Source organism: Ipomoea triloba, chromosome 4, assembly GCF_003576645.1.
Source record: "Ipomoea triloba cultivar NCNSP0323 chromosome 4, ASM357664v1".
NCBI lineage: Eukaryota > Viridiplantae > Streptophyta > Magnoliopsida > Solanales > Convolvulaceae > Ipomoea > Ipomoea triloba.
This window is the reverse complement of record NC_044919.1, coordinates 34,397,512-34,411,859: the sequence shown is the minus strand read 5'-3', so window position 1 is coordinate 34,411,859 and position 14,348 is coordinate 34,397,512. Positions and strand designations below refer to the sequence as shown.

At 37.8% G+C, this 14,348-nt stretch overlaps 5 protein-coding genes and 1 long non-coding RNA gene across 6 annotated transcripts; 3 read left to right on the top strand and 3 right to left on the bottom strand.

The window, feature by feature from the left end:
• Positions 1-1,989: 1,989 nt before the first annotated feature.
• On the bottom strand, positions 1,990-3,389 carry LOC116017193. The gene is made up of 2 exons (XM_031257727.1): positions 3,188-3,389; positions 1,990-2,627 (listed from the first exon to the last, which is right to left on the bottom strand). Exons 1-2 carry the CDS (start codon positions 3,315-3,317, stop codon positions 2,251-2,253), a joined length of 507 nt encoding a protein of 168 aa, XP_031113587.1. The 5' UTR covers positions 3,318-3,389; the 3' UTR covers positions 1,990-2,250.
• Positions 3,390-6,612: 3,223 nt separating this feature from the next.
• LOC116017908 (germin-like protein 9-3) lies at positions 6,613-7,614 on the bottom strand. The gene has a single exon (XM_031258576.1). It carries the CDS (start codon positions 7,598-7,600, stop codon positions 6,986-6,988), a length of 615 nt encoding a protein of 204 aa, XP_031114436.1. The 5' UTR covers positions 7,601-7,614; the 3' UTR covers positions 6,613-6,985.
• Positions 7,615-8,553: 939 nt separating this feature from the next.
• LOC116016385 (germin-like protein 9-3) lies at positions 8,554-9,351 on the top strand. Its single transcript, XM_031256624.1, has one exon. It carries the CDS (start codon positions 8,579-8,581, stop codon positions 9,191-9,193), a length of 615 nt encoding a protein of 204 aa, XP_031112484.1. The 5' UTR covers positions 8,554-8,578; the 3' UTR covers positions 9,194-9,351.
• Positions 9,352-9,684: 333 nt separating this feature from the next.
• On the bottom strand, positions 9,685-11,049 carry LOC116016211 (peroxidase 57). Its single transcript, XM_031256369.1, has 4 exons — positions 10,825-11,049; positions 10,503-10,682; positions 10,208-10,367; positions 9,685-10,091 (listed from the first exon to the last, which is right to left on the bottom strand). The coding sequence occupies exons 1-4, from the start codon at positions 11,047-11,049 to the stop codon at positions 9,685-9,687; spliced, it is 972 nt and encodes a 323-aa protein (XP_031112229.1).
• A 925-nt stretch (positions 11,050-11,974) lies between these two features.
• LOC116016386 lies at positions 11,975-12,836 on the top strand. The gene has a single exon (XM_031256625.1). It carries the CDS (start codon positions 12,129-12,131, stop codon positions 12,711-12,713), a length of 585 nt encoding a protein of 194 aa, XP_031112485.1. The 5' UTR covers positions 11,975-12,128; the 3' UTR covers positions 12,714-12,836.
• A 548-nt stretch (positions 12,837-13,384) lies between these two features.
• Positions 13,385-14,309, top strand: LOC116016387. Its single transcript, XR_004097735.1, has 2 exons — positions 13,385-13,476; positions 14,172-14,309. It is a non-coding gene; the product is annotated as an uncharacterized LOC116016387 (long non-coding RNA).
• The last annotated feature ends 39 nt before the right edge of the window (positions 14,310-14,348 follow it).

Below are 14,348 nucleotides of genomic sequence, written 5' to 3'. Positions count from 1 at the left end.
ATATATATATATATATATATATATATATATATATATATATATATATATATATATATATATATATATATATATATATATATAAAACTTTTAATTGAAACATGAATTTAAAATCAAACAGGTTAAATTCGAGCTCAAAATCGAACTCGAATTCGAGCTCGAGCTCAAATAATCGAACTGCTCGAGTCAAATTTGAGCAGCTCAAAAATTACCAAGCTCAAGCTCAAGCCACCCTAGGCTCGAACTCGACTCAACACGTTTACGCCCCTACTTCTCAGATATTCAATCTAATATTATTTAGATATTTATTATTATACGGCACATAAATATAAAATCCAAAAGTTGGGCCAGAACCAGGCAACCAGCATGGCGTGTCTGATCTGTTGGTCTCCATAAAGTTTTAAAAATCACAAATATTACATTTAAAAGAAATGAAGAATGCCCACTACAGCCCAAGTGCTGAAGTGCCTGCCGAAAAATAATATATGCTTTTATTCGAATTGCAACTATCATAATTATTTGTGATAAATAACCAAATAAGCCTTTCGACTATTCATAAAAGTGCAATTAAGTTCTCAAATTAGAAAAAACTCTAATTAAATATCTGAACATATAAAAAAATAATTATATCAAATATTTAAACTTTAAAATTAAACTAATAAAAAAATTTTTTTTTTTCGATTTGAAACCAAAAGCGAACCACGGTGATGTCTACTCATCAATTAAAGTAACATACATTACAAGATGGAATTGATCCATTGATTATAAGATACATGTATGTCAAATCGATTAAATTTGAGAATTCTTTAACATAAAACCAATCCATGTTGATTCCTATCCACCAAAATATGGAATGGTTACTATGCATCCACCTTTCCCTTATATGAGTTTGGATGAGATGTTTTGGCATAGTGATCAGATCCCTTTATTTTGTGGTGTAAAATGGATGTGATTGCATTCAAGAATGTCATGAATTTCTTGTGTAGTGTACATTCGAAAAAGTTGCATCAATTGCAACCATTGAATTGAAGTAATTACTACATATATGCCTTGTCTGATCTATATCTTGATTGCACTACACATTTCCCAGCTAAGCTGCTAGCTGCTCCAACCTACCAGACACAACATTTATTATTCATATGTTTATCACGCCAAAGTTATCCCAATTAAAATGGCATACATACTTTACCCATTGGCCAGGGCTCAAGGCCAAAGAAAGTAGAGAATTTTGTCAATACCCTTTTCATTAAATTCGTCACACAAGACGTTTCTAATACAAATTACTTTTTATGTATGATTTTTCGGGTATTACAAGAAATAGAATTTACTCCGTGTATACCTTTAAGTAGAGGAAAATAAATGTGCACATATTCGACAAAGGTTTGTCCCCAAGATACCTGCCTACTAAATTAGCTATAATAGTAGGTTTAACGCTTAATTGGGATGAGACTCGAACCAATACAGTGATGCCAACCATCAGACCATAAGGTATTTGGCATACTTGTCGTATCTTAAGACATGATTGCATAAGACAATTACGAAAAGATATCTATCTATTTAAAAACTAATAAGAGTAAATTAAATGAAGGTTATACCGTACCCTTCATCTGTGTCCATTTTTTCTGTTAATTACTTTTTTTTTTATTATGCTATAAGAGTTGTACTATATAATATTTTGGTCAAAAATACACCTACGTACTGTTATAACTTTCGTTATCTTTTCTAACTATTGTTACCATGTACATGCCCACCATATATATTTTTTTAAAATCTTTTTCAATAATAATATGTAGACATTATATATTGGAGTAATATATAAGTTACTTCTTAAAATATAAATATCAAATATATAAAAATGATTTACATTATTATTATTATTAATCTAAAATTTAAATAAATCTAAGATTTTAATATAGAGTAATGATGAACATATATTTTTGTGTATCACGCATTCACACATAGAAAATACTAGTACACTATTAATAAGAGGGATATAAGAAGCATTTTCAATTAATAAAACGTGAAATACCTTAATTGAACATAGCAAAGCAAATATTTTACAACTAGAAAGCGGTGCATTTACTCGCACGTACACACATAGGTACATAGTTACATATATATATGACACTAAACTTAATTTATGCCACGCACATATATAATACATCATCATGGAAGTTTGTTTAAGGTATAATAACGGTTTTAACCGCACTACATATTTTCATAACGAAGTAACAGGCCGACCAGCAAACATAATTAGGGTATGCCAATGATGGGAAAGAAAGGCATGATTAAGCTAGCAGTGGGAGCCCATTCCCTGGGCAGCGGCGGCACTTCAAAGGTCTTGGACGAGCCCAGCCCCGATTTTGGAGATCCGCATTTTTCGTTGGGACATTTGGTGTAAAACCTTAAAGGCTCCGAGGTTGTGTAGTGTCCATCTGCTTCCACGATCTTAGATTCTTCCGCGCTTTTTGGAGCGTAGAGCTGTTGGGTGGCTCCGAGAATCTTGGCACTGCAGCCGCCGGCGGAATGCGGTGAGTTTGAGGCCACAGTTGTGTCAAAGCTGCCGTCTTCCTCCGTAATCGCCATGCCTAGTTTCTTCTCGTGGCTACACTTCACCGAGACCTTGATTCCTACGCAATATAAACAACGTTAATTAGTATTATATTAGGACGATAATAATTCTGAATTAGTTGTGTTGGGCGGAGGTTTGTGAAGGATCAAGCCCAGCACCAGATGGTTAAGGAATTATTCGGCAGAAATAAAGTTTAATCTTCCCTAAAATTTATAGGTTTTGGTGTAATGTTTGGTCACGAGTTGCCTGCATGCCATGCAGCTCAAGGTCACAGGGGTGAAATTTGGAAGAAGAGATCGGGATCGAGTCTCACCAGCGGTCGTGTGGGGGTAACTTCTCAAAGTGAGAGGACTGTTGTGTGCAGTGAACAAAGGTCAAAATAGCCTCGAGTTACCATGATTTACAACTTTGTCCGGCCGGGGCGTTTAGAGTTAGGGATTCAACCTTTGGGAGAAGGTCACGAGTTTGAAAGCGGAGCGGAGACTGGTGATGATCCAAGTTTGACAATACCAAGTGCTAGGAAATTGTTAGGTAGAGGCTGACCTACAAGAACACTATAACTTTTGACCTAGTGGCCTGTATCCTAACAAGTTGATATGGAAATAATGGTAAAAGAACCTGAGAGATCATGGTGGGCATTGCAGTCCATGCAGGAGACAGAGCCCTTGAGGACATAGGAAGCGGAGATGTTGACGCCGGCGGCGAGAGCTAACGTGATGATGAGAAGATGAAGTTGAGGATGCGCCATTAGAGTAAAGCTAAGATGCTAATATTAGCATGCACAGCTAGTAGTATGGAGATGGAAATGGGAGCTGATGAGTGTGAGAATAGTGAGAGAGGAAGAAGTTGATAAGGCAAATTTAAAGGCAAGTTGCCTGACTTTGGTAGTAAATGAATGGACCCAAGGTTGATCGAGTAGGTAGCTGAAATCAATGAAAAAGCTGAAGGGACTTATATTAGAATTGACACTTCTAATATATCTTTTCCATCCCAACATATATTATTATTCTTACACATATTTTTAATCAGAATCATTACTGTGCCCTGCCGCATTTTGAAGGCCGAGGCATCATTCTTTGATTCCATCCATTCTTATACTTTTAATTTGGTCAATATTTTTCATCAGTAGTCAATGTGGAACACATCATTTTCGTCTTTTTAAAACTGCACATCCTCATGCAAACTCTAAATACGGTCTCAATTGGTGAAATGCAAATGCACATTTACTCATTGTCTTAGTTAGTGATCTACAATAATGATGCCTCAATTGGCAGTTTATTACAAGTGCTTGCTCCTCTACTGTCTCAATTGATAATTTACGTGATGAAAATGGACCAACATGTACCCGGCTCATTGATGTGACTCTAGCACCAAACAGTACAATCCTAGATCCTAACTACCACATACACAAAATTCAGTTCATGAAAATGTAGATTTGACTAAGTCTCTTATATTCTGACATGGATTCTTAGCAATCATTTTGAGGCAAATCCACTATCAATGGAGTATTAAACATTCTTGTATGTTTTAATTAATTTGATAGCAATCAATAATGTTTTATGGTCTGGAAGTTTGATCTCAAAAGAATCCCATTGAATTGAAAGTATGTATGTCCTCCAAAGCGCTGAAAAGATTAGGTTGTGAACTAGGTTTCAACATTTGTAGGAAAAAAAAAAACACATTTAATAGAGCACCCAACCACCATCTCCATACTGACAGTAGGTTCAAATTTAATTACTGATGAGGAGATCCAATGGCTGAAGCTCAGACGTACAGTTAGTTGGAGCTACCATGCACGAACCACTATATATTCAGCCAAGACTTTAATATTGAACATCTCAATCTTTACGCTCGCTAATGATATTCGCCGCGTTACCATTAGGTAGGACACTACTGTCATTAGTAATTATTCAATCCACCACTTTCTGGCTTTACTATTTTAATTTAGTTCAAGAAATCAGATTGTTTGCATTGCAATTACATATTTATTTTATTGTATTTTTAGCATGTGTCCCGTAGAATAGAAAGTTATAATATCGATCGAAATCGAAACACGACAGAACATAACATTATTGTACATACATTATCAGATCCAATTAAGGTTGCCAGCTTCAATTTAGACATTTCAATTTATTTAGTTTTCAAAGTGTACTGGGACGTACTGTACTGTACCGTTGAAAGACACATATATCATTATTTGTTTAAAATAACGGCCAAGTAACTCATTTATGCCTTTGCCTCACCAGCACAACTTCTAACATACAAGCATCCACTAATAATTGATCATATCCATCATTTTCTTGGGGTTACTATTTCAACAAATGCAATTGATGCTCAAACATGATGTCATCATGTTATCAACAACAAATTTTATTTTATTTTATAAGCCCTTATGGTGAATATATATGTCATACCAAATAAATGAACATGCTACAATTAATAATAATTACTAAAGTTTCAATAATTATTAAGATTACAGTGGTCAATTGAATTTTAAGTTACCATACATTTTTTTTGGATACCTCACTAACCGAAATTCGCTCACTATTTTTGAAAGAAGTGTTAATTAGAGTTATTTGAGTAAACATGCATTTCCTTTTTCCTTTTATTTTTTTCTTTCCCATTTTACGTACTTAAAAACTATAATTAATAAGCATTATATTACCAAATGTCAAAATTCAAAAATTTTGAAATATTAACTCGGGAGGAAAAAGTAGTTGGAAGTATCATTATATATTTATATTCCATATCTACAAACACAAATGCTGTGACTAATTCAACCAACAATATCTAGCTGTCCAATCAAAATTTTGATTTCTTTTTTTCTCAACATATGGGACACTTATTATCAAATCGGATTTTTTTTTTAAATATATGAGAAAATGACAGTGCTGAGAAATTATATTAATTTAGATCTAGCAATAGTACGTGACAATATTAGCCAACAACAAATGTGCAATACCCTCAGAGCATCCTTATCAATGGAGTTTTTTTCACAGTTTTGAGAAGTTTTTGTAAGTGTGATTAGAAAAAAGAAAATAGGGATAGAAAAAAAATAAAACTAATATGATATCTAAATAAATAAATAAATAAATAATATATATATATATATATAAATCAGTTGTGTCAGCTAAGAACTCCACCTGTCAGCCAACTCTTACTTCCCAACCCCATCTGTCAACCAAGAACCCATCCTTGTAGAAGCTCCACATTTTTCTCTCTCCAGCACTCTCACTCCTCCATATAGGCTATGTATCTAACATAAACCAAGTATTATGCACTGAGAGGAGTGCTATTAGAGGAAAAATAAAAGACATGAGACCAAGTTGTGCGTTAGTCATCATGTGTAGCCATGTCATCTACACTACATATATTTGCTTTCTATAAATGTGTTTACGAGAGCAAATTTAGTCTCAGTCAAGTAAAGCCCCCCTGATAGCTTTGAGGAGATCAGATGTGTAACTAGCAAGTCAAAACACCCAAATTCTTGAATTTTTGCTATCAATCAAGATTGCGAGTCAGAATTATTAGGAATTGCAGTCTTTTTTAATTTTTCGTGAGCAGATCCTAGGCCACATCAGCCCATGCAAGATGGAATAATCGCAAAAGGCCCACAAAACTGTAGGGCAATTGCCTACGAGTTCTTATACCCTGGACCGCGGTCCACAATGCATTGTGGACCAAGGTCACAACGACGTCGTTTTAATAAGTGAGAGAAACGGTTCTTGTAAATCTCTGTAATTGATATTACAGTTGATCTCAAATGATATTACAGTTATGTTGAACTGCAGTTGTGTTGAAAGGGAATTGCAGTTGCGCGGAATGGAGACAGTTTTATCCATTTGTTTTCATTAATCAAAACGACGCCATTTTGTCACTTGGACCACGGTGGTCCGTGGTGCACGATAAAATTTGCGATTGCCTACGACGTCTACAATATCTCCATAGTGGGACTAATAATGCACTTCCAAAACTGTATATAGGCTACGAATTGTGGATAGCCATAACCTGCATTCCTTAAATGTAGTGCCCAAAGTTAGAAGGGAAGCTTATGGATGGGGTATACCTTAATTTAGTGCGGATGATAAAGGTCATTCTCCATATTTATTGAGTACAAATATGTCAATTTCCTATTTTTTTTTCCTGGACTATTGAATTATGTTGGAAAAGAATTCCAATTACATCCAACCAAACGCCAAGAGATAGTCAAGTACCAGTTCATTCATTCTTAACTAGGGGGGGCGCCACGGAGGCTCATGGAGCTAAGTTGCACAGCAGCTAGCTAGCAAACATAACATGTGGCAGTATGACTTACATATATATATGTGTGTGTATATAATCATTATTACAATATTATTCAGAATGGCACAGGAGAATTATTTGTATGATAGCATTATATTAAGGACAAGAGGTTAATTAAGGCTTTGGTGCAAAACCAGCCTTGAGTTTCTGAATGGTATAAACGTCAGTCTTGAAAGACTTGGCCAAGATGGCGTCATCAATGCTGGTATTAAACACCGTGCTCGGAATCGAAACCGTGCCGGCATTCGCACTGCCGAAGGCGGAGACAGCGACGGCGAGTTTGTCAGGGTCGGCATTGTACTGGAAATGAACAAGCCCCTTGGGGAAAATGAACAAATCCCCCGTCTGCAGCGTCTGGGTGAAGAGCTTATTCGTGGTGTCAATGAATCCCACTTCCAGCGTGCCGATGGTGAGGAACAGCAGCTCCGACGCGCGCGGGTGAGTGTGCAACGGGTTCACGCTCCCGCCCGGGTACTGCAGGACCGCGTAGGAGACGCTCTGCCCGTTCAGGGCGGCGAACTCCGCCATGCTGGCTTTCGTCACCTTGAAGGCGGCCGGTGGCGGCGCGTTCACCAGGGATCGGAAGCCGGTGTAAGTAAAGAAATTTGGGTCGGCTGATTGGACGTCCGGTGGCAGGACGAAGTCCGTCAGGATATCCGGGTCGCCGGCGGATGTGAGGTGTAGAATGGTTAGGAAGACTGTAACTATGGCTAAAAAGTTGATTGCCATGATTGATATATATAACAAATGTTTTTAGTTTTTGAGGTTTGTTTTGCTATGGGAAAAACTGCCTAATATAGTAGTGGTCTGGGTTAAAAAATTGCAGTTTGTAGAATTATGCTATTATATCCAGACTGCAACCCATTGTTGCAATTGGGAACTACTAGGTAGCTATCTTGTTTTATGTATTATATTTATTTGATTGGTGAACAATGAAAAATATATAAAAAAAAAACAAATAGTTTGGGAGAATTGGTAAACTTAACAATTTGTTATAATGCAATATAATTACAATGTTGGAAAATTGTATGGGTTAGTTTTATAACTTTTAACTAGTTGTCAGTTAGCTAACACGGCTGTTCGGACAAAATGGATCACGTGAGGTAAAAGTATAAGTAACAAGAATGCAAAAGAGAACTAAACCCCTTTTTATGCTCCCCAAGCCTTATGGCACCAACCCGGGGACCAATAGTCCAGGCAATTCCCTCAACTCGAACTGATAGAAGGCTTCTGCCTCTACATGTATGCAATTATATTAAAGAGTTATGAGTCAGACTACAATAATATTTATGATTTCTCAAAGATATAAAGTTACTTGATATATGGGCTAATCTAATGAGTAGTTTAAAAATCTGAGTAGGCGAATCTAAATATCTTTGCCTCTTTTATAGGTTGCTTTTTTCCAGCTATGCATTAATGCATCACTGATAACATCTAAGGAATTATGTAAATATTCATAGAATATGATGGACGATATATTCAACATTATATTGTTTGCAGGCACTGGTCTAACCAATCCCAAATGCAACCAACGAAAGCTTTGTTAACATCAACCAATTCAACAACTGGGTGCTCGCCGCACAATTCTTTTGGTTTATCTGCAAAATCCGTTATTCTTCTCTTCCTTATAAATTCATTACTGTTTCTTTCCTATTCAATCATCATATATCCTTAAACAAATTAACCGTTAGTCCGTTATCAATCTCAATGGCAAATGCGGTGTCGTTCCTTGTTGCAGTTGTGGTCGTTGCTTTTTCTCAGATTGCGACAGCGAGCGATCCTGACATCTTATCCGATTTCATCGTCCCGGCGAACATGAGCGCCGGCGAAGTCGACGGAAATTTCTTCACGTACACCGGAACACGCGGAATATTCGCCAGGCCTCCGGAGAAATTCACGGTGACCAAAGCCAGCAAGGCGGAGTTCGCGGCGCTGGACGGCCAGAGCGTGTCGTACGCGGTGCTTCAGTACCCGGGCGGGAGCGTTAACCCGCCGCACACCCACCCACGCGCCGCCGAGCTATTGGTGGTGGTTGACGGCTGCCTTCAAGTCGGGCTGGTTGATAGTACCAACAAACTGTACACCCAGACGCTTGTGATCGGTGACATGTTTGTTTTCCCTAAAGGGCTCGTTCATTATCAGTATAATGCTTACGCCAATCAATCCGCCACCGCCATTTCCGCGTTTGGGAGCGCCAGTGCTGGAACTGTTTCGCTTCCGACAACGTTGTTTGCGACTGGCGTGGATGACGAGGTTCTTGCCAAGTCTTTCAAGACTGATGTTTACACCATTCAAAAGATCAAGGCTGGTTTTGCACATTAATTTAACCTGATTTCTCTCACTAAAACTTCAGATTTCTTCGGCTTCTTCTGTGTTAATTAATAATAAGTCAAAAGTCAGATCTACTGCTGTCAATAAGATATATAATAATGTGTACGTAACCATGATGAGTATTCATCAATAATATATCATGTTATTCATTTCTGATTCATACACACTTTAATTGCAGTCTCGAATCGTATAATTGCAGAGAAAAAAGACGTTTTAATTTTACTTAGACTCAAAATTTTGGAGTCATTCTGAGTATGTAGTATATATGTGTATCATAAATTGTACTCCATATCTTATATCCCATTAATATAGGCATGGTTCATAGAAAAGGAAAATCTTACATCTTAAAAGAAGAGATACACAATCTCAAATGCATATAAAGCCGCAGAAATGAAGATATTTGAAGATAAACAAGAATGGGAAAACAAAAAAGAAACGTTAAGACAATATTGCTCTTTCAATTCATCTCTAGAATCTGTGGTTTAAGTGTTGGCCAGCCGGCAGGATTTCCTTATCTCTCCATAACTTCCGGTGAGGACATCAACGGCGCCCAATTTCACCATGGCGGCTCCAAACTTGGTCCCGAAATCCGATCTCCAAGCTATGGCTTTCACGGTGTCCCTGGTTAAGGAATCCACCGCCATCTGTTGGTCAAATTGGAGGACCCCATTGCGCAGTAACAGCTGCTGGTAATAATAATTGTCAACCCGCGCTGGAGTCGACTGGTCGAGATTCGCAGTGTTGTCAAAGGTGGAATCTTTGGGACACTTGAGCCTTAAGAAAAACAAGAGTCCTAGGTTCATGCTTGGGTCCGGTCTGCCTGTGTTGTTGAAATTATAAAGCCTGTCTTTGAACACCGAGCAATGGGCAATTCCAACTGTATGACCACCTGTCGGAGCCAGAACATATGCTTCAGTTTAGTATCAAACACCTATCAGCTTCTTAAGCTTAGTTCTGTTCAACACCTATCATCCTCTAGTACATATAAAACGTACAGGTACTTACCTAAAAGATACACCATGTCTACTATGTTAAGTCCCTTCTTTGCAAAAGCTGTGACAGAATCCACCACTGAGATTTTAGGGCTGGGGAGATCGACATTGGAAGCAAGAGACACCCGTCCATCTCTACGTCCTGTTTGCACAATGTATGGCGCTCCTCCACTCTACAAATCCAACACAAAATTATATATGTCCGTGTTTTCATCACATTAAATGAAGCTAAGCTAGCTATACTTAGCTAGGTTCCAGAAAATTAATGATTCAACAAGTTTGATGAATAGAATAGAATAGATTGTTACCAAAGAAACTGCATCTCTAGTGGCCATGACTATAATATCAGCGCAAGAAACCACTTGGGGACAAGCCTTTTCTAGAGCGGCTTTGATTGCATCAATAAGGTCATAGCCCCTGACACTTAGATTTGGGATTGCTGTTTTCTCAGTGTCATTTCCATCCAGAAGAATGGATGCGTCACACCCCTAATCAAAATGTGCATGGTTATGATCATATATAGCTAATGAATTAATTGTTTGAACATATAATATATAAACATAAATGTGCAGTCTAACTATTAGTTTAACATTTTAGTTGAGACAGAACACATATTTTATAGTTTCCTACTTTAACAAAGCAGTCATGGAACTGCATGCGGAGGAGAGCGGCGGTGATGGTTGTATCATTCTTGTACCAAGATTTGACGATGCCCTTAACAATACCCTCGACGTCATTGTAACCGCATTTTCCGAGGTAGAATCCGGCCTGCAACTGCCCGTGACAGTGGCCGGAAAGAGCGGCGAAGACCAAGCCGGTGACGACGAGTGTGAAAGCTGCTGTCACCTTCGACATTTTTGAACTTAGCTTCCTATCGTGTTGGAATTGAATGGGAATGGAAGAAACACAGTGTGTCGTCTCAGTTATATAGTATGAGTCGAAACGATGCTCATGGTATGCACGATCATATACATATGCTCCTCCGGCCATTACAGCGGATCGGAGCTTTCTTAGTACAATACGTGCTTTCGTGTAAGTATGAGCATGCTCGGATACACTGAATTTGTAAATCTTGACTGCAAAATATAATATAATATAGTATAATAACTAGTGTAATATAAAATATTTAAAAAAAAAAAAAAAAAAACTCCCGTTCACTCATTTCTCAACCAATATGAATGTATACTGTTTTCAAAACCTCTTTTTATTATAAATACGGAGTATAATATTATATTTGGTCGCAACTTAGACTTTTGCCATAAGCCTATGTTGACCTTGGCAATTGTTCTAGCTCTATGCCAGCTTAATTGGAGTAGTATTGCATGTATTATTTTATTTTATTTTAACTCTCTTCTTATGATTTATTTATAAAAAGAGAGAGAGAGAGAAAGAAGTGAACTATAATTTATTTTACTTGTTGTACTATTATCAATATGTGAAAATGAGACAAATTTAATCATTGTATCTATTATAGTCGGATGTCATCATTGTTATCATTTTAATTAAAAGGTCATAAGTTCAAGTTGCATCCCAATCAAGAATGTTGGCATAATCAATGAGTATATACTATGAATAGATTAGATTGTAATCATAAAAAAAAATAAAAATAAATGAAACTGTAGTTATATCGAAAAGAAACTATAGTTAGTTGTTGAAAGGAAATTACAATGTATATGAAATGAAACTGAATATGTTATACACATTAATGGAACTAATGTCATTTCTATTCTTTCATTTCATTAATCAAAACGATATCGTTTTTACGTATGAACCGTGGTCTAGTAAAATTTGCAGACAAAGGGACAGGTTCAATCCAAAACCAAGCGCGGTTCACATCCTATCTGTGTGTGAACCGGAGTGGCAAGAATTTTGCGTGATTTCTCCCATTTTCTCGTCCACCGCAACCGCAACTGCAATTCCATCGACTCGGTTCAATGAGTAGCAGTGACAATAGCGTCAGCAAAAGGGGAAAAGGGAGCCGGGGCTGGAGTTGGAGCTCCGCCCTGGTTGGCGCCGCCGCCGCCACCGCTACGGCGGCTCTATTTTCATCTAAGCCACGGGACCCAACCTTCCACCTCATCTCCATCGACCTCACCTCCTTCAACTTCAACTTCCCCGTCCTCGACGCCGACGTCATCCTCACCGTCCACGTTACCAACCCCAACATCGCCGCCATCCAGTACTCCCCGACCGAGATGTCCATCTTCTACGCCGGCTCCTTCCTCGGCTCCGCCCGCGTCGAAGCCGGCTCCCAGCCGCCCCGCTCCTGCCAGATGATACGCCTCCCGGCTCGTCTTAGTGGGCTGGAGCTGGCCCACCACGCCAAGAGCTTCCTGGCTGACGTGGCCCGCCGGGAGATGGTTCTGGACGCCGCTGTGGATATAGAGGGCGCGGCTAAGCTGCTGTGGTGGGACCACCGCTTCAAGGTCCACGTCGACAGCCACGTGACCGTGGACCCCATCTTCCTTGACGTCATTGATCAGGAAAATCAGTCGCACATGGAGCTCCTTCTTGCATGACCATCGCTTTCACTTTTCTCTGTACAATTTGTGTAAGTTTTTGCAGGGTGAAAAGTTAAAATGTAACAGTCACATGGTTAACTGTTTATTGTAATAATATACCAAAGTTTGATTCTTTTCCCTTTTCTTTTTCCCCTTAAATTTGGTATCTTCTAATTTGATAGAGATGTCTAACTGTTGAGTGACCTGGTTCAATCTTATGAGGTACCATTTTAGATTATAATATGAATCCCAATTAGAGCATCCCTATTATGTGGTATGACTCTGATATGTGCAATGCATATTTCATAGTTTGGTTTATTAGTGTTGCTGTATATAGTGGTCCACAGCTCCAAAATTCCCCTTATCATCCTCCAGCAATTGTGCAGAATATATAGATTCCATTTTCCCACTATTATATTTCATGGCCATTGTTGCAAAACATGTCCACATTTCCCTTCTCCAAATCTCTGCAGCTTTTTACAGGATGATATCATAACTGTAAAATTTTTTTGAACATTAAGGTTGTGAATGATGATAATTGCTTAACCATCAGTGTTAGCATTTGAGATATTTCTCATGGGGTCCCTTGGATGCATATATATTTCCATGTTGATAAGATGAGCATTGCCACACAAATATGTGATTTCTCTTTCATTTGTTGTCTTTTGTTTAAAATGCCTCTTACAACTCTAAGAATCTGTCCTTTCAAATTTATTGGTCCATTGGCACTAAAATAATGCTGGTACTTTTGGTCCGACCTCATTTTTCTTTCGGCATGATGGTATGTTCTTGCTCATTCTGTGGTGTGTTTTGTTTGATCTCTAGATGGTGGTGGTGGTAATGTGGTACCACCTAAAGCTGCATCTTTTATGCAATTTGCAAAGTTTGTTCTTTTTTTCTTTTTTGCCTCGCATTTAATTTATTCAATCTTCATCTTATGAATTTGGTACTATAGTAGATGTGGTGGAAAAATCTTGAGTTATTTGTGCTTTTTGGGTCATATTCACAGCTAAATCGCCATGGTTCTTTTTCAGCTTGAATAAAACAAAAGGGATATTTTTCTGCAGGTCTATGATCTCTGCTTCTTGTTACTTCATACTAGGTTGATCTTATCTGGTCTGGTCTTGCTTACCTAGTCACCTGTTTGGTTTTTTCATCATTTCACTTCACTACCTTGTACAAAAATGTGATCTTTGTTCTCTTTATGCCTCCTTATTCTCCACTCTCTTGGCTGCCTCCCCTAGAGACAATTGTTTTTTTTTTCTTATCAGAAACCAAAGTCAAAAAAGCTGATAACACAAATGTAGCCATTTGGCAAGTGCAATATTATAATGTCTATTGTTTCCAGTATTTGTACCCTCCCTGGAGAATAGGAGAAAACAATAGTGAATATTGCAGACCACTTTGCCCCTTTCCCTTTCGGAAGAGCCATTTCATTTGATTGCTTAGTGATAATGAGTTTTAACTTTTCTGCAGGTACTGAATTGTAATATCATGCAAATATGCAACCCATCTGGAGATGACTAAATCATGACTTGAAATAAAACTGAACATTTCATGAAGTTGAGTGAATAGAGAAGAACTGCAGAACTAGCAGGAATTACAGAATAAAAATTAAAAAAAAAAAAAAAAAAAAAAAAAAAAAAAAAAAAA